Source organism: Erythranthe guttata, chromosome 6, assembly GCF_056151865.1.
Source record: "Erythranthe guttata isolate IM_541 chromosome 6, IM_541, whole genome shotgun sequence".
Classification (NCBI taxonomy): Eukaryota; Viridiplantae; Streptophyta; class Magnoliopsida; order Lamiales; family Phrymaceae; genus Erythranthe; species Erythranthe guttata.
The window spans coordinates 1140902-1160917 of record NC_142538.1 but is presented as its reverse complement, the minus strand read 5'-3'; the positions used below and the strand labels follow the sequence as shown (position 1 = coordinate 1160917).

The following is a 20016-nucleotide window of genomic DNA, read 5'->3' as shown; positions in this document are numbered from 1 at the left end:
TATGATTTATTGGGTATAACATAACATAGGAACTAATATTAAGGTCAGAAGATAGGGAATGGGCTTTTTTTTTCAACAATTTCAAAATCTATTGACTTTCAACAACTGCAACAAGCCGACAATAATTCTAGCTCAAATAATACTTAGGCTCAACATTTTTTTTCAGTTATTATATACTAATTAATACTACTTGTATTATAATATAAGATAAGATACAAATTAGATGAACTCACTATATATAGTTGAAGCTCAATACATATATATATATATATATATATATATATATATATATATATATATATATATATATAAAATTCGAAAAATTAACTCAAACTTTTGCGGAACCAACCAATCGTCAGTCTCATGAACCGATTGATAAGCAGAGTCTACTTATTTACACGTAACCATAATTTTTCAGGTGACCAACCAAGCATACATATGCAGACTTTCTCCAGTTATTGACAGTACTTTTACGAATATTATATTAATTTTGTACGTACAACGTTTCCCACTAATATATATATATATATATATAATAAATATATATATCGATCACAAGTCGAAAATCCTAACTTGGTTTCATCAGCAGCCTTTTACAAATGGAACTCCCACTTCATCCTTTTCCTCCATGCAGATATCAGCTGTGTGTCAGAATTTTAGGTATATATTAGGTTTCCTCATTTTATGCAATCCATTTAATTTAATTTAGCCCAACAAATTAAACAAATCTAGCCGTTAATCGATCTCCCACTTTAGACTTTTTCTTCTTCTCCTCCTTCTATAAACAATATCAAGAAAAATAAAATAAAGTGCTTATAACTTAGAGAAGTTTCTTGGGTAGTGGTGGCACAACTGCACATTACTACTTATCATCATTACAGCTCAATATCACTTGTATTTTATTGCTTTTTGCCTTTTCTTCTAATATATTTTTTGTTTGTTCAGTACAGAAATAAAATAAAATAAAATAATTAATAATATATATATGGATGAAAATGCAAGGAAATTAATGTGCCGCCATAGACCATCCCGCCGCCTCACTGGTGTTGATCATTTTCATCCACTCAACTTAATTAATTTTCAAGCTTTTCTGTCTGTCGGGACTTTTTTTTTTATTATTATTATTTTTTATGTGTGTGTGTGAACGAATTTTTTTGGCGCTTTTGCATTACAAATTCAATTTTAATATTGATTTTGTGGGTTGATTAATGATTTATGACTGTGACACGAAATATAGAAGGGGGGTCGAGGGAGCTAGGAATTAGATGCCGTGATACTTTTGTCATTTATTTTCGAACCGCGAAATAAAATATTTTCATTTTATTGATTTTATAAAAAAATTCATGTGTCCGTTGCATCGTATGACATCCCAAAAAATTAATGTGTCCATTTCATGACCTGAAAATTAAATAAAAATAATGTTGTCTCAAAATTTACCTCAAAGATCAGTCACAGACACATTAAACACGAACACTGCATTTTATGATTTGTGTAGCAAATCCAACGTGCATTAAAAAATAACGTAAATAAATCTATGAGAACAGTGATTGTTGGGATTGTATATTGTGTTGTTATTCCACAGTGGACTTAAATTTTTCGGGGTTCGGGTCAACACCCCGTAAAAAAATTAGTTTTTTGATTTATTTACAAAACCAGAAAATAAGAAAAGAAAAACCTAAAAAAAATAAAATCTGAGGGGTCATGGCCCCCTTGTCCCTACACGGAGTTCCCCACTTGTGTCACTCAAAGTCAAACCAGGCCATTTGCATACATAGAGCAAAAGAAAGACGTGTGACAATTGTACGGCTTACTTTTTGTTACCTAACATTTTTTCTGATATTTTTATTTCTACAAAATAAGCTTTCACCTTTATTTTGTTTTTTGTTGGGTATGTTTGTCATCGGACAATAGTTAAATTAATGGCAGTTGTTTTCCACTAATATATCATCAATCACTAGTGGACGACTGACGTACGGCTTCCAAGAAAATGGCTTACTCCATCACACTATAAATACGTGCTTCTTGTTTCTCTATTTTATTTGTGTCCCTTACTTCAAATCTTCTTACATCTACTTGTAGAAACTAAACAAAAAACAAACAAACATACTCCTGGCAAATAAATAGATCGTCCGAGGTACACACTTAACTGTTCTGTTTCTTGTCTTTGTTCTTATTTAAGCTGCATGCAGATTAATTAATTCATTAATACTTGATTTACTAATAAGAAAACTGTATTATATATATATATATATATATATATATATATATATATATATATATATATATAGGTGGTAGCTACTGATTTAATTTGGTATGGAGAAGAGCAAAGAAAATCAAGTAACACCCCCATCATTGATCAAAGCTATTACTGCACATAAGGTGGCTACTGGTTTCGATAGTGTCCAAACGCATCGTGATTTCACGACCTCTATTCTCGTAAGTTGCATTATTTCGTACTTAATTTGTTATATCGATAAATCGGCTTTTTCAATTCTCATTTCGTTTGAATTTGTCGTCAAAGGGAATCGAAGCAGAAACAATGGAGTACGAGAAACCGATGCATTCGGTTTCCATTAGCATGCCGCCTTCTCCAGTTGAAGCTCATGTTCTAAACAATACAAACCGATGTTTCTTCAAGGACGACGAGAAGAAATTCGGGAATCATATTAATAATATTCCTCCCGTTATTAATTCTGCTGCTTCTCATCAGACGACGAAGCAAACTAAATTTCATTCTCAACCAATGCCTAAAAGCTCCGCACTTACTTCCAATATCCTTCCACTTAAGAACCCTAGGATTCATGAGCTACAAGACAAAAGATTCGACTCTTTCAAAACATGGTCCGGAAAACTCGAGAGGCAAATTTCAAATATCCGCGGTAATTATAATAAACATCGAGAATCCGAGCAAGAAGAATATTCTCACCACGCAGAAATCGAAAATTTACCCGGCGTGCACCGGTACTTCGATGCCTTGGAGGGACCAGAATTAGATACCCTAAGGGTATGTTTATTTTTATATATATTTACATATTTTTGAAAATGCAGAAGTCCGACATTGAATTTTTATTTATACACAGGATTCAGAAGAAATAATTCTCCCAAAAGACAAACAATGGCCGTTCCTTCTCCGTTTCCCGGTATCGTCCTTCGGAATATGCCTAGGCGTAAGCAGCCAAGCAATAATGTGGAAAACCCTAACAGCCTCTGCATCCACAAACTACCTTAACGTGAGCCCCTACATAAACCTAGTCTTATGGTACACCTCACTCGCGCTTTTCATAACCGTCTCCGCAATTTACGCCCTCAAAATAATCTTCTACTTCGAAGCCGTCCGGCGAGAGTATTACCACCCAATACGTGTCAATTTCTTCTTCGCCCCATGGATCGCGCTTCTCTTCCTAGCAATGGGGGTTCCCAATTCGGTATCCCAAACCCTACACGAATCTCTGTGGTATATTCTCATGGCCCCGATCTGCTGCCTCGAGGTCAAAATCTACGGGCAGTGGATGTCCGGCGGGCAGAGGAGGCTGTCGAAGGTGGCGAATCCGTCGAATCATCTGGCGGTGGTGGGGAATTTCGTCGGCGCTTTGCTCGGAGCGTCGATGGGGTTGAAGGAAGGGCCGATTTTCTTCTTCGCCGTTGGGTTGGCGCATTACACGGTGCTGTTTGTTACGCTTTACCAGAGACTTCCGACGAATAAGACTCTGCCGAAGGAGCTCCACCCGGTTTTCTTCCTGTTTGTGGCGGCGCCTAGTGTTGCGTCGATGGCGTGGGCCAGGATTCAGGGCTCCTTTGATTATGGATCCAGGATTGCTTATTTCATCGCCTTGTTCCTTTATTTTTCACTGGTTGGTTTTACTATCATCCCCACACCATACTTACTTTTTGGATTAAATAACTGTACTAATTATATATTATTTCAATTTAAATGTGTTTTTTAATTGTTATTTTTTTCTTCTACTTTGTTTCAGGCTGTTCGTGTTAACTTCTTTCGTGGCTTCAGGTAAATTCTTTTTTTATCTTACTTTTATAGGTGAAAAGAAAATTGCAATAGTTTAAATTGGAATTCTGTTCCGCTTTTCTTTTTCTAGAAACGGAAATCAAAATTTTGAAAATTGGAACGAAAAAATTTGTTCAAAAAGTCGAAATTTTCTTACCGGAATCTGCGCATTTCAGAATTGTCACTAGTTACTTATAATTTAAAATGCATAACAAAATTCATATTGGAAGTGTGATTTTCGGATAAAAATTGGAAATCTTACAAGTATTTTCAGAAATTAAAATCAGAAATCGGAATGAAAAGTATTTGTTCCAAAATACAAAAAAATATATGCGAACGGAAATCGGGTGAGTTTCAATTTCCACCCCTACTTCTAACTGATTGTTGGCTCAATTGTTGTGTGCAGATTTTCGTTGGCTTGGTGGGCGTACACTTTCCCGATGACCGGTGCAGCAATTGCGACGATCAGATACTCGGATGTGGTCACAAGTTTAGTGACGAAAACTTTGACTGTGGTCCTGTGTACATTAGCTACATTCACAGTTGCCGCATTACTGGTGACTAGTATTATCCACGCGTTTGTGATCAGAGACTTGTTCCCGAACGATATTGCAATTGCTATTAGTGAGAGGAGGTCTAAAATCACTACCCGAAAATGGTATCACATGAGATCCGTCAGCTCAGACAGCACTAACATTGAGCAGTATCTCAAGTATTCGGATTCAGACAGCAAATCAGACGTCGAGCCTTCTTCGTTTAGCGACAAAGATTTCTCCGCTTCTGTTGCTAAATAAGCTTCGGTGAAGAACTGATGATATTTTAATTTAGCCACTCCCTACGATATCAAGAGAGGAGCAAAGTTGATTTCCAGTGAAGTTGATTTCTGGAGGGCAAAATTGTCATTTTTTTCAAGGTGTAAATTTCTGAACATGCCATGTCACGTCTTTAGAATGTATTACTCGGATCTTGACCACTTCTTGGCATTTCAGTTTGGTTAATTAACTAATTTGATTGATGTAATTTATATCATTTTCATTTCATTTTTAATTGTCTATAATAAAATTAAAAATAAATAAATAAATAAATAAAATTAGGTATTGAAGTTGGAATATGTTGTCACTTGTCATGGGCTTTGCAATTTTCAGCCACATCTCTCATATCAATGCAATGGTCATTTTAGTGACGCGAAATCCATCCTCACTACTAAAACAAGAGTTTTGGTCCCCCATATCTAGTCATGAGCCCATTGGTTATATCCATCCACCACTTCCTAAATAATATACACATATTCGATTATCTTCGAATTTTATTTAAATAAATTACGAACATGGATAGTCAACGTTCGATTAAGAAATTATGTTGTTTTATAAGTACGAGTTTAAATGAATCGAGTCGAGTTGAACGCATGTTCGAGCTTATTTGAACATTTATCGATCATTTGAAATTATGAGGGAGCTTTCTTTGTTAAACAATGCAGTCGAGTTTGAACGAGCGTCAATTCGAATCGAACTCCAATAAACTGATTTTTTGTATAAAATATATAAAAAAAAAAAAATTTATTCTAACGGAACTTCATAACTTATCGGACAAAAGTATATGCTCAAATTTGGTTAGTTGTGCCAACAAATCGAGCTCAAATAAAATTTAACGATCTCAAATCGGGTGACTTGATTTGAGTTTCAACCTTATTTAGTGTTGTTCGGCCATTACCCAATTTCTATTTTTTCAACGAAAAATGACCCAACATGTATCTAGGAAACCATTAATGGTAGCAATGGCCCAACCCACTCTTAGTTTAAAACAAAAATCTAAATTAAATAATGACAAGTGGCCACAATTTGCAGTCTGGGAAATAAATTGACATTAGTAGATGCGTAAAATGCTTTATTACTTGCTAAAATAATTAAATTTCAATAAAATTTATTTCCAAAAAGAATTAAATTTAGCCAATAAAAAATTAATAAAATAAAATGGGATTGAGCAGGCAACAAACAACATCCATTTTATTGGATTATGTGAAGCAGTTATCGCTAGAGCACGCGCAAATATATGAAAGGAAGAACTTTATTAAATAGAAATGGGTCCAAAGAATTTATGCCGGGCATGAAAATAAAGGCTGCACCTTTTAAAGCTAAATAACAACCTTAATTTATACTATATATATGTTTTAATGGCACGAATGATGATGAACAACTACTAAAAGCAGGGATATTGCCATAATATTTATAAAAAAAATAAAAACGATCAAGATTTTCAGTTAATGATATACTTATTTGTATAATATAAATAATTAGAAATAAATAGTGTCACATAAGATTTAAATTGAAGGTTGACTGAGTCAACGGAGTGAAAAAACAAAGAGAGGTGGTCAGCTTTCTTCACATCTTTTGCGTTCAAAGATGATGACAGTGAAATAATTGTCGAATCCCAGCCTTAATAAAGTGATGTTATTCTCAAGAAATGCACTCAACAATTTAATTATGGCTCGCACAATTTATTCTTTCTCGTATGCAACAAACAATTTTTTTTTTTCTTTTTCAAATATATATTGCACAACAAATCTCATCAATTATCACACCATTTTCTCTTTTTTATTGATTTTATATTTACAACTTTGCAAGGGAATAATAATGTATTAAATGATTAAACATAATAAAATAAAATGAAAAAGAAAAGAAGAAAAGAACCAAATGCATACGACCCCAGCAGGAGGCCGATTCTCCCTACCTCCTCCACATATCACATGCAAATTGTTGGAACTCAAATTACTAATTATAGGACTCAAATATCCTCTTGCATATTAAATTAATATTAGTGTTTAATTAAGTATGTATTTGCATTTGATTTTTTATTTTTATGCTATTAGAAAAAAGACTAATAACAGCTGTTTTTGCTTGAAATTATGTTAATCCATATGTTGATTACCAGCAACATGTCACTCCTCAAAACGGTGGTTCTTGATTGCACTGATTGGCTAAACAACTTAAGTTACACACTACTACTCCTTAAATTATGTTACATCTATAATAATTATGCATAATTAATACTCCCATATACTATTGAAGTTTGACAGAAAATAAAGTCAGGATTATTGCAAATAAATAAAATACACATTTCTGAGTTGGAAAAATGGCACCCAAAAAAATCAAAAAAAAAAAAAAAGTGAACTGTTTAGTCGTAAAATTACCACAACATTGAAATACAATATTAAAAATTAAAAAAATCAGGAAATTAAAAAAAGAATTATGGGATTTAATTACCCTGAGTTCTTTTGCAATGGAGAACTGCTTCATAGATGGAGCTCTCAGAATCACACGATGTTCGCCAGTTGTCATCAGCAGAGTAAGCCAAACTAGTCCTAGGCGATATCGTCGTCGCAGCAGATAATTCCCAGTTCGTCTTCCCGCTCTTATCAAATTGACCATTATGCCCTCGCCGCCGTTTCCAAAAGAGTGGCCGCAGCAGAAACTTCAAATACTTTTGAAAAAATCTCTTCGAAAATCTCCGACACCTCATCAGCGACGCACATCGAACCCTACACGACGAAAACGTACCCGCCGCCACCGTTTTCCGATCGGCCGACGACGACGAGGTGGAAGCATTCCACGTGTCAGAATCTAATTGGACTTCATCGGAGATTGATTCCCTTTTCACGTCTTTCACGAAAAGAGGAACAATGAAACCGTTGGAGATGAGCTCGTCGGCGTGCACGAGGCCTAACGGAGAATCGGAAACCGGAAAATCGAAATCGAAACCGAAATCGGACGAAACTCGGAAAAATCTCTTCGAAGGCGGCAACCTCGGATCCATCTCGATGAAGGAATAATTAGCTTCGTCTTGATCGTAATATGCGTCAATGGAGGATGCCATTAGTGAGTTGTCTTCAAACGACGTCGTATCTAAATTAGCTAACCAACTGTATGAGAAACTCTCATTGGAGGGAGATAACTGCAGGGATGCACTACTACTAGTTTCCATTGAAGATGAAAAAAAAAAGTATTGTATTTAATTTAGAGAATTTAATTAAAGGGAGACAAAGGTTGGTTATAAAGGAACAAAGATACACTTCATCTACCATAACACGTATATATACATTTATCAATTGCATATATATATATATATATACTTGTGCTGACAAATATATACTTGTGGTGGTATGACTTCAGACAAGTGTAATTAATAATTGACAAGGAAAGAAATTGGAGAAAGGGGAATACAATATTTAGCCCCACACATGTACTCATTTTCTTGCATTAAAATAGATTGATACTAGATTTCTTTATTAGACATAATAAATCACATTGTCTGTACAATTTTATATATACACACACACTCATTGCCTAGGCTATAGAGGTCACTGAGGTAACGTAGAGTTCATTAGGAGAAGCAACTTAATGCATAAATTATTTGGTTAATGTTAGTTAAGGTTTAGCAGCAATTGTTCACGTGGGAGAAGTCTGGTTATAGGCGGCCGACAATCGAATACCGTACGTGCTTGCGTGTACTGAATGCACTGTAAAGTTAGTGTTTGCGCCTTTTCTGACGTAAATTGGATTTAGAACAACGGGTAGCGTCTGAGGTCACTACAACTGGTATCGGAACCAATTAGGATCGTTTACTCTAATAAGATTGTATAATCTTATTTTACTAATCATATCTTAAAAACCAAACGAGTATGTTTTTTTATATATATAAACAATTTGGCTCAACAAAAGCTCTGAATAAGAGGTCTATTGGTGATCCAGACTGGCCTAGAGAAGTGATGTAGGCTACATAGCAACTAAAACAAGGACCATTTAGTTTCATAGAATATATGTTGTAATAAATTATGGTTTAATAAAATCAGAGCAAGGGAACAAGAAAACAGGATAAGATCCTCCAAGTTAAGCTAAATTATCGATCAATCATACCACAACACATGTTCCCCTACACAACAAGCGCGGAAAAGCTAACAGTGCAACGAAATAGTTAAATAGGACTGTTAGCTAAAGTCGATCTTGTTTCGTTCTCAAAATAAGATTATGTAATCTCGTGTATTTTCGATCGTGTAACTACACCTGGGAGGTGCAATACACAAATTCCCCGTTTTTCCATAATGGCGTTAAATTAAACGACCTAAATAAGATCCAATTAATTATTTAATCGTAGCAATGAACTTTTTCGTTAGCATATGCAGTAGTAATTAAAAAAAAATATCATTTTCAGCGACGACTTTTCATGGTGTTAATTACGCGCAAAGATATATAGGAAATTTAGGGGAGATGAAATATCAGAGAGTTTCTCTTGGTAGGGAAATATCAGGGGCTCACATCCACCAAACAACCTGAGTGGTGGTGATTTTTGCTCTTGCAATAATAATAATTTTATTGTTGTAGGAGTTGTCTAAATTGTCCTTTTTGTCATTAAAAAAAGAAAAAAAAATCCAGCTATTATATATATTAATATATTTATGAACGAACGCTTGCAAACAACGTAGACTAAACCAAAAAACCAGACAGAGGTCCCCCTGTTTGTTGAGAAAAAGGCAGGCATTGAGGTATCTATTAGGAAGCAAAAACCAGAACTTTGAATTGACATTAAACCCCCATTGGTCCCCCTTCCTCCCAAATAATTTTTAATTATTTTTATTTTTTAAATAAATTAAAAAAAAGCTACTTGGAAGAAAAAAATGATTCCCTAGCTATAATAAACACTTGTACTCCAAATGAAGATATGACGACACTCTAATAATGGAGATGAAACTACAGCACATACACGAAACAAGAATCTTGTGAAAGAGATGTGTAGATACATATATATGTGTATGTATATGTCTGTGTCCCACATAGAAATAGCAATGCATGGCCAACTCAGTCAGAAAGTTATATGGCAGCATCCGAGTTCCAACTCACAGTTACGAAACAAACTACACTGCACAAACAAAACAAACTAGTGTTCGTTAAGACACCACCTTTGGTGTAAGAGCTTGCAATGTTTCTTGCATGTGGATTTTAAATGATTTCTGATGACTCATATTAATTAGGTCAAATAATTCAAGAAATAGTTCAAATTGGGAAATTTTAAAACGGTGTCGTATGATGGAGTCCTATTTTGTTATTTGGGTCCGGGCCTTGTTTCAAAGAGTTCAAGCCCAACTGCATCTTCGGGCCGAATTGTGTGGGCTTTAATTGTCTGGTGCCCCCAGATTTGATTGTAACAAGAACCCAAACTTTAATTCAGAAGATTAGCATTTTCGTACATAATTAATCATTGATGCTGTCACCATCTAATAATTGAATAGCTAAGTGTGAAAATCAGAAAAAATGGATGTAAATATTTCTGAATTAGTTTGAAAGGCCATGCAACAAAGAACATAATTAATTTGAACCAAAAGAGAAGAACAAATTAATTAAACACGTGGCAGATTATCCATAACCGACCAATATGTTCATTTTTTCAACGTTGTAGCTCACCCACCATCGGCCACGTGTCCGATCCTCCATTGTTATTCCCCACGCAATTCCAAAATTTCTTCCTTCCCTCCAATCCCTCTCAGAAATAATGCAATATAATAGAATTCACTAGCAAAACCTTCGTTCCAAATGAATCACAATCTCCACTAACTTTAACATGGTAACTTTATTACGTTATTTCTCTTTGTTCTGGGCATTGTTTTTCTTGCTCCTCGGATCCTCTATGTCGGGTCGGATCAGTCCGGGTTCGAGATTGTTAGCGGGTCAGGGTCAAACATGGGTTTCAGACAATGGCACTTTCGCTTTCGGGTTCGCCCCGACAGATTCAAGAAACGAGCAGTTTCAGTTGGGAATTTGGTTTGCACAACTTCCTGGTGATCGAACCCTTGTTTGGTCAGCTGATATGTAAGCATAAATAATAGTAATATATACCACCTTTCTTTTTTTTTTTTTTTTAATTAATATAAATCTTAAATTATATTCACGTTCCATACACAGTTGAATTTCTATAAATTAGTACAATCGAGGGTAGAATTTTTTTATTAATTTAGCATGTCATGATCGAGTCAAAACCGACATAAATTATTATTTAAACGACATTATTGATTTACCCAATATTAATTTATCGAGTATATAAAATATATGTCATATATCTGTCCAGGTGTACTATAATTTATTTTGTCTAAATAATATAAATAGAAATTCTCCAGTCAGCAAAGATGCAATCTTGGACTTCAACGCCGACGGCAACCTTGTCCTTACCCATCGAGGCAGTACAGTCTGGACATCAAATACTTCAAGAGTCGAAACAGCCCTCCTCTCAGAAACCGGCAACTTCCTCCTCTACGGCCCAGATCAACTCATCGTGTGGCAGAGCTTCTCCCATCCGTCCGATACACTTCTACCCGGACAACCCCTGACCGTCGATCTCGAGCTCAAATCCACGTCATCACCTTCACACGGAGGATATTACACCCTGAAAATGCTGCAGCAGCCCACTTCACTGAGCCTCGCCCTCACCTACAATTCCCCCCAATCTCTCACAAACTTCTCCTATTGGTCCGGCCCAGACATATCCAACATAACAGGACACGTGTCAGCAGTCGTCGACCAGGAGGGTAGTTTCGGAATTGTGTACGGATCCTCCTCCGACGGAGCCGTCTACGTGTACAAGAACGACAACGACAGTAATGGACTATCATTCTCGCCCACAAACAGAACAAACAACACGCCGCCGTCAATTCTCCGCCGACTCGTTCTCGAGACCAACGGGAATCTCCGTTTGTATCGTTGGGACAACGACGTAAACGGGTCCCGCCAGTGGGTCCCGGAGTGGGCCGCCATTTCCAAACCATGCGACATCGCTGGAATTTGCGGCAGCGGGATATGCAATTTGGACAGGAGTAAGACCAATGCATCCTGCACCGATATCTTGCCACCCGGAAATAATAACAACAACAACAACAATAATAATAATAACTATTCATCATCTCTAAATAAAAAAAAATGCGGCCCTCAATTCAAGATTACGACGGTTCAACAAACGAATTACTACTTCTCCGATGCGTCGGTGATATTAAACTACAGCGATATAGAGACGGTCTCAAAGTGTGGCGACGCTTGCTTGTCAGATTGCGAGTGTGTCGCATCGGTGTACGGGCTTGACGAAGAAAAGGCGTATTGTTGGGTCTTAAGGAACATGGAGTTCGGCGGGTACGAGGATGTGGGGTCCACCTTATTTGTTAAGGTTGTCTCGAATGGTTCGGTGGCCGGAGGCTCTTCTAATGGATCTCTGAGTAGTAGTAAGGGAAAGTTTTTGGTGATTCCAATTGTTCTGAGCATGATTGTACTAATAGCCCTGCTTTTTTGCTTGCTATATTTCAACGTCCGTCGAAAGAGAATTTTACGGGAAGCAATTGAGAAGTCGTTAATTGTATCCGGAGCTCCGGTTAGTTTCAGCTACCGTGATTTACAGTATAGGACTAGTAACTTCTCTCAATTACTAGGAACAGGTAATCAACAACTATATATACACACACATGCATATTAAACAGGGTAATTAATTTCTTGAACTTGAAAATTGATTAATATTCTAAATGTACGTGCCAGGTGGATTCGGAAGTGTGTACAAGGGAAGCCTGAGCGATGGAACCTCAATCGCTGTGAAAAAGCTCGACAAGGTTTTGCCACATGGGGAAAAAGAGTTTATTACAGAGGTCAACACTATTGGCTCCATGCATCACATGAACTTAGTTCGTCTTTGCGGGTACTGCTCCGAGGGTTCGCAGAGGTTTGTAATTTTTTCGTTATATATATAATAATTACGCGTTGATTAAAATAAAAAATACTATCGGGTTTTAACTATGTATATGTTAATTACAACAGGCTCCTAGTGTACGAGTTCATGAAAAACGGGTCGTTGGACAAATGGATATTCGCTTCAAGCAATACATTCCGAGATTCCGAAGACAGAATACTCGATTGGTCGACACGTTTCAACGTAGCAGTTGGTACAGCAAAAGGGATTGCTTATTTCCACGAGCAGTGTCGGAATAGGGTGATACACTGCGATATAAAGCCGGAGAATATTCTCTTGGACGAGAATTTCTGCCCCAAGGTATCGGATTTTGGGCTGGCTAAACTGATGGGCAGAGAGGCGTCGCGCGTGGTCACTATGGTGAGAGGGACGAGGGGCTATCTGGCACCCGAGTGGGTTAGTAACCGTCCGATCACCGTGAAAGCTGATGTGTACAGTTATGGGATGCTCCTATTGGAGATAATTGGTGGGAGGAGAAATCTTGACATGACCTGTGATGCAGAGGATTTCTTCTTCCCGGGATGGGCTTTCAAGGTATATATTATAAATTCAGTTTACTGCATTTTGTATTCTTGTCTTAAGGGTACGTAATTTGCTAATAAAATTGATCATAGAGTGGATCTTGCTCATATTTATAATAAAAAGGATTTTTTCGACAATTAGAGTAAATATACGGGTGCTAAATGCAATATACACTTCTTCTTAATCGAGTTTATTGCATTTAATTAGCGCACCCTGTGTCATATAATATTATTAAAAGACTCTCCATATCGTCAATATTAGCAAAACTCCCCCTTATACTATATTTTCTTAGAACACAACTCCTTAAATGGTGGATTTTCACTTTGAAGGGGCAATTTGCTAAAAAGATTGAATCATAGGTGCGTTTTTTTTTGCTGATAAAGTAACACGGAGATTTTTTTTAGTAATTCGAGAGAATACAGGGATGTTGAATGTAATAAAACCCTAATGTATTTTCATCTCATTCGACTTGTACTCAATTATATTATGTGTAAATTAAATAATTGAATGTAAATGAGTGTTTATTATACAGGAAATGACAAATGGGACATCTACAAAAGTTGCAGACAGAAGAATGGAAGGATCGGTGGAAGCAGACGAGGTTGTAAGAGGTTTAAAAGTTGCGTTTTGGTGCATACAAGATGAAATTGCGGTGAGGCCTACGATGGGGGAAGTTGTGAAGATGTTAGAAGGATCGGTTGATATTAATATGCCTCCAATGCCACAAGCTGTTTTGGAGTTAATAGAAGAAGGGCTAGATAATGTGTACAAAGCTATGAAGAGCGATTTTAACCATTCTACTTCTTTTACCACAATTAGTCGTCAACCGTCGTCGTCTCGTGCAACTTGTAGTTATTCCTCGATGTCCCCGAGATAAAATAAACAATGCGAATTTTTTTTTTTCGATTTTTAATTGTAAGAGATGATATATCATACATAGTAACAAGACAAATAGTCTTCTCCCTGACCCTATATATGCCCTTAAAAATTATTGTTAGATATTGATTTAAATGGAATGTATAGAAGCCAAAGCCCAAAACTATATAATATATAAAAACTACACTTAAACCTGTATAAATTAATAAAGTCCGGCCGATCAAATACTATTAATTTAATGAAATATTAATATAATGAAATATTTTTTAACACGTTGCCTTCGAGTTGGGACCAGAAAAATATATTATCTAAACGAGGTTATTAATTTATAGAGTATTAATTTATCGAGGTTCTACGTAATACTATTAAATAAATTTCTTTTAGGTGTGTGAAAAATTACTTGCAAGTTAGGAGCCCTTATTTGTTTGATAAATAAATTCCTTTACATTTTTGAACTAATATAAATAAATATATACATGAAACCGACATTAAGAACTTGTAACAAAATCATGACTTCCGCACACACACGCAGACAAACGCACTAATCTGTATTAATTCTCCGCCAGGTTGTATTGTATATTTCCAAATCAAATTCACCAGTGCAATAAAACGCGGTTCCGAAATTCAGATTTCTAATTCTGCAACTCAGAGAAAAAGGCGAATGGAGAAGATGAAATACGCGGAGGAACTCGTGAGAGAATTTCTCGTGTTCAGAGGATTCACAAGCACTCTCCAATCTTTCGAGAAAGAGTTAGCAACTGATATCGGTAGGGGATTTCAAGTCGATAAGATTTTAGACCTAATTTTCTCCGTTTACATCCCCAAATTCGAGGCCGAGAAGTTGTTCGATCTACTCAGCTTTTTCAAAAACTGCTTTTCGTACTCCGATTCCGATCTTATTGCTGTTCTTTCGAAATTGGATCAGTCAGTAGTGCGTTATTATATTGTAAATGCCCTAAAATGCGGTAGAAAAGACAAAGTGTTGGAGTTTTTCGGATGTTTTGGGAACGACTTGATTCGGAGAGACGAAAGTTGGAATTCCTGGTTTGGTAAGTTCAATTTTTCAATAGATAATTAAATATCGTGGTTTATTGGAACTGATTGATTTTATTGGCTTCTACTCCTTGCAGCGATTCCGTACTTGCAGAATCCGCATTTGGATCCGCAGTTTCGCGTGTATTTTTCGGAGGAGTGGTTCCGTTCTTTGCACATCACTATTAGGAATTTCTTGAGTGAGATTCTTAATGGTAATCATATCCTTAATGAACATTGAATGCATTTTTTCTGCATTTTTTTCTCTGTTTCAGTATTTTGCTCGATGATTTAGTGAAACTATTCGTATTGATTTATTAAGAAGAATAGTACTTATTCGTATTAAGAGGAATAGTACTTGATATCTGTCTATGTTCGAATTCACATTTGCAAAAGGAAACTATTATTCGTATAACATGATGCTGATTGGGATGAAACTGAAGATATCATGATAATAGGGATATTTTAGGCACACTGAACATTTCCAGATTTTTGTAGTATATGGAGTCAACTGGATTTCAACAGAGGATTTGAAGTAGAGGAATCAGTTCGAAGGGGACAAATTAAGGCCTACGCAAAGGAAAATTATTATACTATTTTACAACCAATAACTTGCAAACTAGTGGAAATATCTACTTCTCTGGATGACATTTTCATTTGAGATATGATTCTCTTTTCCTTAGCTTATTTACGTACCCCTGCCTTGCTGAAGATCAGTTCTGAAAGGGATAACGTGAATCATCTGAAGAAAGAGATTAAGAAACTCAGTCTCAAGTTATCACAAGTTCAAAGTTTATTGGAGGAGAAAGAAGCACTGTTGTGTCTTTCGAGGAGGTAATCTTGGTTACTGATTGTCGTGTAATGAATAGACAATGTATTACATCTACTAATCATGAACTGTGTTTTTTTTTTCTTTTGCAGTGACTCAGAAGTAGCTAAGTTTCCACCTAATATGCCTTATGAATCTCATGTGAATTCTACATCACTAATGGAAGAAAGAGAGCCATTTCAGACTAGGGACAATGATCAAATTGTGGAATCCAATGAGGCGAGGGATAATTTCAGTGATCGTTCTGAGGATAATCAGAGAAGTGAAATTCACCAAGCTTCTGTAGATGACTCTGCTGTGGGTGAGTTGCTGCTAGAATTTTCGGTTTGTTTTACACAGACGGAACAGGTTAAGAGAGTATTGTGATTTTCTGACCATGTTGATAGGATATAGCTAGTGAAGCTACGAGCTATTTATGCTATATGTAGTTTTGGGAAAACTATTGAGTTTGTCTAGCTAACAATGTGTTATGGGCTGTTATCAGAAAGGCTGGTGTCAGGTTTAAATCTCCATTTTTCCGTGACAGGAAATAGTTACAATTTGCAGAATGAAGAAGATTTTCCAGAAGTGAAACCCGTATTTCAGGTTAATTCTTTTGAAAGAGATCATACTTAGTCGTCATGCTTAAATTCCACCTCTATACTCACCTTTTTTTTGCCTTAAGATTTATTTCCTTTCCATATTTCATCAAATTAATGTCCGTTGTATTCTTGTATTATAGGATACATTCATGGGCCACACAAGTCCAATCAGTTGTAGCCGCTTTTCAACATCTGGCGACAATATTGCTAGTTCTTCTATTGATGGCACAGTCAGGTATAATACTCACAACTGGCATTAATACTCACAACTTTGTCATTTCCAAGGTTTATACTGATTTGCTCTTAGTTTTGACCCTTCTGCAACATTTTGCATAGCTTGCTTCGATATTTATCCTAGACTATGATCCCGAAACTGATCAAATCATTGAGCATGGTACATAAACCAAAGCTAACATTTGTCGTAATATTATGCATCGATTCCAAGACTTTTTATGAACTTTTATATACTTTTCATTTTTCAACTGTCTAATGGCCTTATCCTTTCCACTAATTTCATGTGCTATGGTGAAGGATATGGACCTATGATTCATCAGCACCAACATCTAGAAATGCAACCATCTATTGTGGAGCGGAGGTCATGTCTCTTGAGTGGGAATGCAAATCTGATCGTTTGGTACGTTGCTGGATTTTATTACTGGATCTATTTTGTATTTGTAATTGATATTTCTTTGTCTCGGTATTCTGTAATAATTTCCTAGAAATGTATACTGGACATTTGATGTTTATTGTCTATTTGACTAAAGCTATTGATAGGCACTTCTGATGGAGGCATTAAAGCTTGGAATGTAGATGCAAAACGAGTTGTTTGTGATCTCACCTCAACTGAAGCATACCCCAGGTGCTCTTTCTCTACCTCGTCTATTCATCTATGCCCCTTTTGGCTTTTACCGTTTCTGAGCAAGGTTACGGCAAATTTATCCATAGTCTTTTGCCATCATCATTTCTTTATTTTCTATCATTCAGCATTTTGGACCTGAAATGCAGCCCTGTGGAGCCTATTTTTGTTTCTGCAGCAGCATCCAGGAGGTACTTTTGCACTTGCGATATACTTTTTTCGGTGTTACCATTAGCTCCTGCCCCCACAAGAACGTGTTTCTCTTTTTAAGACATAATGGTTCTTGTATCTACCCTGGTTGTTGTAAAGAACGGATCTACAAAACATAGGATCAAATAAGCAATGATAGTAGACCGTCCGTGGAAAAGACAAAATTGTCCTGCATATTGTAAATGTTTGCTTTGTAATATTTGCAGGCAAGGTACTGGCTATGTTGATAACTTGGGCTTCGCTTCTTTAACCGTCTGGAACATGAGGACATGGAAGCCTGTGGTATGTAATTGTCTGTCTCGTAAATTTGTATATGAATCCCGAATGATTTTTCGCCTTTTCTTTTTTCTGTCTTTTCTGAATAAGAAGTCATGTGTCCTCACTTTTCTCAACTTCTTTGAAGACAGTCCTTCCTCTTGGTGACGATCCACCGGCAATAACGTCGCTGAGTTTCAATCACAATGGAAAACTTTTAGCAGCTGCTGCAACTGACGGAATGATTCATATGTTTGGTATCCTTACTTAATCTTCTGCATAGTATTATTGTATCTTCTTAATCGTAGATTTCCATCTGGCAAGATTCATATAGAAAACCAGATACGTAAACCTTAATTGGGAAAAAGATATGTCTGCTGGGCTGCAAGTTACTGGATGGCCTGCTCATGATTCTGCAATTAGCTCAATTCTTTTTGGGCCTGATGAGACCAGCATTTTTAGCTTGGGAACTGATGGAAATGCAAGTATCTTTGACTACTCTTTACTTATCCTTTGCAATTGCATGCATGATGCATCAGAATAGTTGGCCGTTTTCATCCGAATTTTGTTAATTAATGTATATTATCATATGATTCCTTTAAACCAGTATAAATTTTACTTGCTATCGGGATTCTAACCTGAAAGTTTATCCTCCCAGATATTCGAATGGAGCTTGCAAAATCAAGGAAAAATTCTTTGGTCAAGAAATTGCAGCAGGTATAAAGTCGTGTTGTGTAGGAAAGTATTATTCATCTTCTGTCTTCAAATTTAGCGTCAACAGTTACTTGGTCAAGAAATTTGCAGCCAGATGTTAATTATTTTTCTAAACTATTTTGGAATTCCGTTCCATAATATAAGAAGTTAGCAATGAGCCAATTATCTGGTATAGGTATTGTAGTCCAGCGAATTCATCTCGACATCAAATGGCTTTAGATGCTAATGGGAGGAATCTTCTGGTGACATCTAACTTAACAACAGCCCCAATATACAAGGTAACCACAGTCTGGTAAACTATGGATACGCAGTGATGTATTCGTTAACTCTCGTAATTTTTTATTGCTTAATTAATTGTGGACAGGTGCGAGGTCAAATGAGTGGCATGAGAAGTCTTTCTCACAATGGATCTATCACAGCCGTAGATTGGCACCCGTCGTTGCCCATCTTCTTGACAGGGTCGTCTGATCACTCTGTCAGGGTCTCATCAATAAAATGATGATATATTGTTGCTTGCCAAATATTTATTTTCGATTGTTTCTTTTATTAAGTTTTATTTATTTTAGTTGGTGGTGTGGTGGGTGAAGGAGGTGGGGGGTGTATTTGTAATTTACGTAGTTATTTCCTTCGGAAGGAGGTGGGTCGATTATTATAATTTAATTGGTTTAAGTGTGTGCAAGCTAAGCTAAAACATTAATTAGTTAAATGGGCCGCCTCGAGTAGGGCCCATTGTTAAAATTCAAAAAGGCCCATTGTTAAAATTCAAAAAGGCTAGCTAAGCTTATATTTGTAACATTTTGGGCTTATTTATATCTTATGGGTCGAGGCCCGTTACATCTTGGGCCTTGAACCAAACTTTAAGTAGGCCGAACTGACCTAAAATTAATAAAATTTGGGCTTGTTAATATTTGTCGATCGAAGCCCATTACATATTCATCAGCCCAGATAGGCTTGGGCTCTAAATTAGGCTTTAATTAGTTAATTGGGCCATCTCGATTAGGCCCATTATCAAAATATATTAAATTGGGCTAGTTAATATTTTGTCGGTCGAAGCCCAATATATTCATAAGCCCAGATTAAGCTTTAATTAGTTAACTGGGCCACCTCGATTAGGCCCATTATCAAAATTTAGTTAGTTCAAATGGGCCAGGTGAGCTTGAATTTGTAGCATTTGGGTCAATTAATATCTTATGGGCCGAGCGAGGCCTGTCAGCACTTGGGCCTTGAGCCAAACTTTAACTGGGCCGAAGTGATCTAAAATTAATAAGTTTGGGCTTTTTAATATTTTATCGATCGAAGTCCATTACAATTTAATAAGCCCAGATGAGCTTGGGCTCTAGATTAAGGTTTAAATAGTCAAATGGGCCTC

General features: G+C 36.4%; 4 protein-coding genes across 6 annotated transcripts; 3 read left to right on the top strand and 1 right to left on the bottom strand.

Annotated features, from left to right (window-relative positions):
- Positions 1-2032: 2032 nt before the first annotated feature.
- LOC105971761 (S-type anion channel SLAH2) lies at positions 2033-5050 on the top strand. 2 transcript variants are annotated; one of them, XM_012996642.2, is made up of 6 exons: positions 2033-2134; positions 2289-2436; positions 2522-3004; positions 3081-3851; positions 3975-4006; positions 4410-5050. In XM_012996642.2, exons 2-6 carry the CDS (start codon positions 2314-2316, stop codon positions 4795-4797), a joined length of 1797 nt encoding a protein of 598 aa, XP_012852096.2. In that variant the 5' UTR covers positions 2033-2134; positions 2289-2313; the 3' UTR covers positions 4798-5050. The 2 variants fall into 2 exon arrangements, with proteins under 2 accessions (XP_012852096.2, XP_088675380.1); XM_088819254.1 differs by lacking the exon at positions 4410-5050 and having other exon boundaries at positions 2034-2134; positions 3975-4010.
- Positions 5051-7068: 2018 nt separating this feature from the next.
- MAKR6 (membrane-associated kinase regulator) lies at positions 7069-8227 on the bottom strand. Its single transcript, XM_012996580.2, has one exon. It carries the CDS (start codon positions 7979-7981, stop codon positions 7256-7258), a length of 726 nt encoding a protein of 241 aa, XP_012852034.1. The 5' UTR covers positions 7982-8227; the 3' UTR covers positions 7069-7255.
- Positions 8228-10523: 2296 nt separating this feature from the next.
- LOC105971943 (Protein kinase superfamily protein) lies at positions 10524-14261 on the top strand. Its single transcript, XM_088819252.1, has 5 exons — positions 10524-10860; positions 11155-12467; positions 12565-12745; positions 12841-13306; positions 13827-14261. The coding sequence occupies exons 1-5, from the start codon at positions 10613-10615 to the stop codon at positions 14169-14171; spliced, it is 2553 nt and encodes an 850-aa protein (XP_088675378.1). The 5' UTR covers positions 10524-10612; the 3' UTR covers positions 14172-14261.
- Positions 14262-14572: 311 nt separating this feature from the next.
- Positions 14573-19316, top strand: LOC105971899 (uncharacterized). 2 transcript variants are annotated; one of them, XM_088819253.1, is made up of 15 exons: positions 14573-15219; positions 15301-15417; positions 15886-16036; positions 16124-16332; positions 16558-16616; positions 16753-16847; positions 17144-17246; positions 17377-17471; positions 17597-17659; positions 17885-17960; positions 18082-18190; positions 18302-18414; positions 18592-18650; positions 18823-18925; positions 19012-19316. In XM_088819253.1, the coding sequence occupies exons 1-15, from the start codon at positions 14832-14834 to the stop codon at positions 19144-19146; spliced, it is 1875 nt and encodes a 624-aa protein (XP_088675379.1). In that variant the 5' UTR covers positions 14573-14831; the 3' UTR covers positions 19147-19316. The 2 variants fall into 2 exon arrangements, with proteins under 2 accessions (XP_088675379.1, XP_012852276.2); XM_012996822.2 differs by having other exon boundaries at positions 15301-15423; positions 15895-16036.
- Positions 19317-20016: the final 700 nt, after the last annotated feature.

Coding starts and splice junctions, on each gene's coding strand:
- LOC105971899 (XM_088819253.1), top strand. CDS start 14,832: ATGGAGAAGATGAAATACGCGGAGGAACTCGTGAGAGAATTTCTCGTG. Junction 16,333..16,557: donor TGTAGATGACTCTGCTGTGG/GTGAGTTGCTGC, acceptor TTTCCGTGACAG/GAAATAGTTACAATTTGCAG. Junction 17,247..17,376: donor AATGCAAATCTGATCGTTTG/GTACGTTGCTGG, acceptor ATTTGACTAAAG/CTATTGATAGGCACTTCTGA.
- MAKR6 (XM_012996580.2), bottom strand. CDS start 7,981: ATGGAAACTAGTAGTAGTGCATCCCTGCAGTTATCTCCCTCCAATGAG.
- LOC105971761 (XM_012996642.2), top strand. CDS start 2,314: ATGGAGAAGAGCAAAGAAAATCAAGTAACACCCCCATCATTGATCAAA. Junction 3,852..3,974: donor TGTTCCTTTATTTTTCACTG/GTTGGTTTTACT, acceptor ACTTTGTTTCAG/GCTGTTCGTGTTAACTTCTT. Junction 4,007..4,409: donor AACTTCTTTCGTGGCTTCAG/GTAAATTCTTTT, acceptor TGTTGTGTGCAG/ATTTTCGTTGGCTTGGTGGG.
- LOC105971943 (XM_088819252.1), top strand. CDS start 10,613: ATGGTAACTTTATTACGTTATTTCTCTTTGTTCTGGGCATTGTTTTTC. Junction 12,746..12,840: donor TGCTCCGAGGGTTCGCAGAG/GTTTGTAATTTT, acceptor TAATTACAACAG/GCTCCTAGTGTACGAGTTCA. Junction 13,307..13,826: donor TCCCGGGATGGGCTTTCAAG/GTATATATTATA, acceptor TTTATTATACAG/GAAATGACAAATGGGACATC.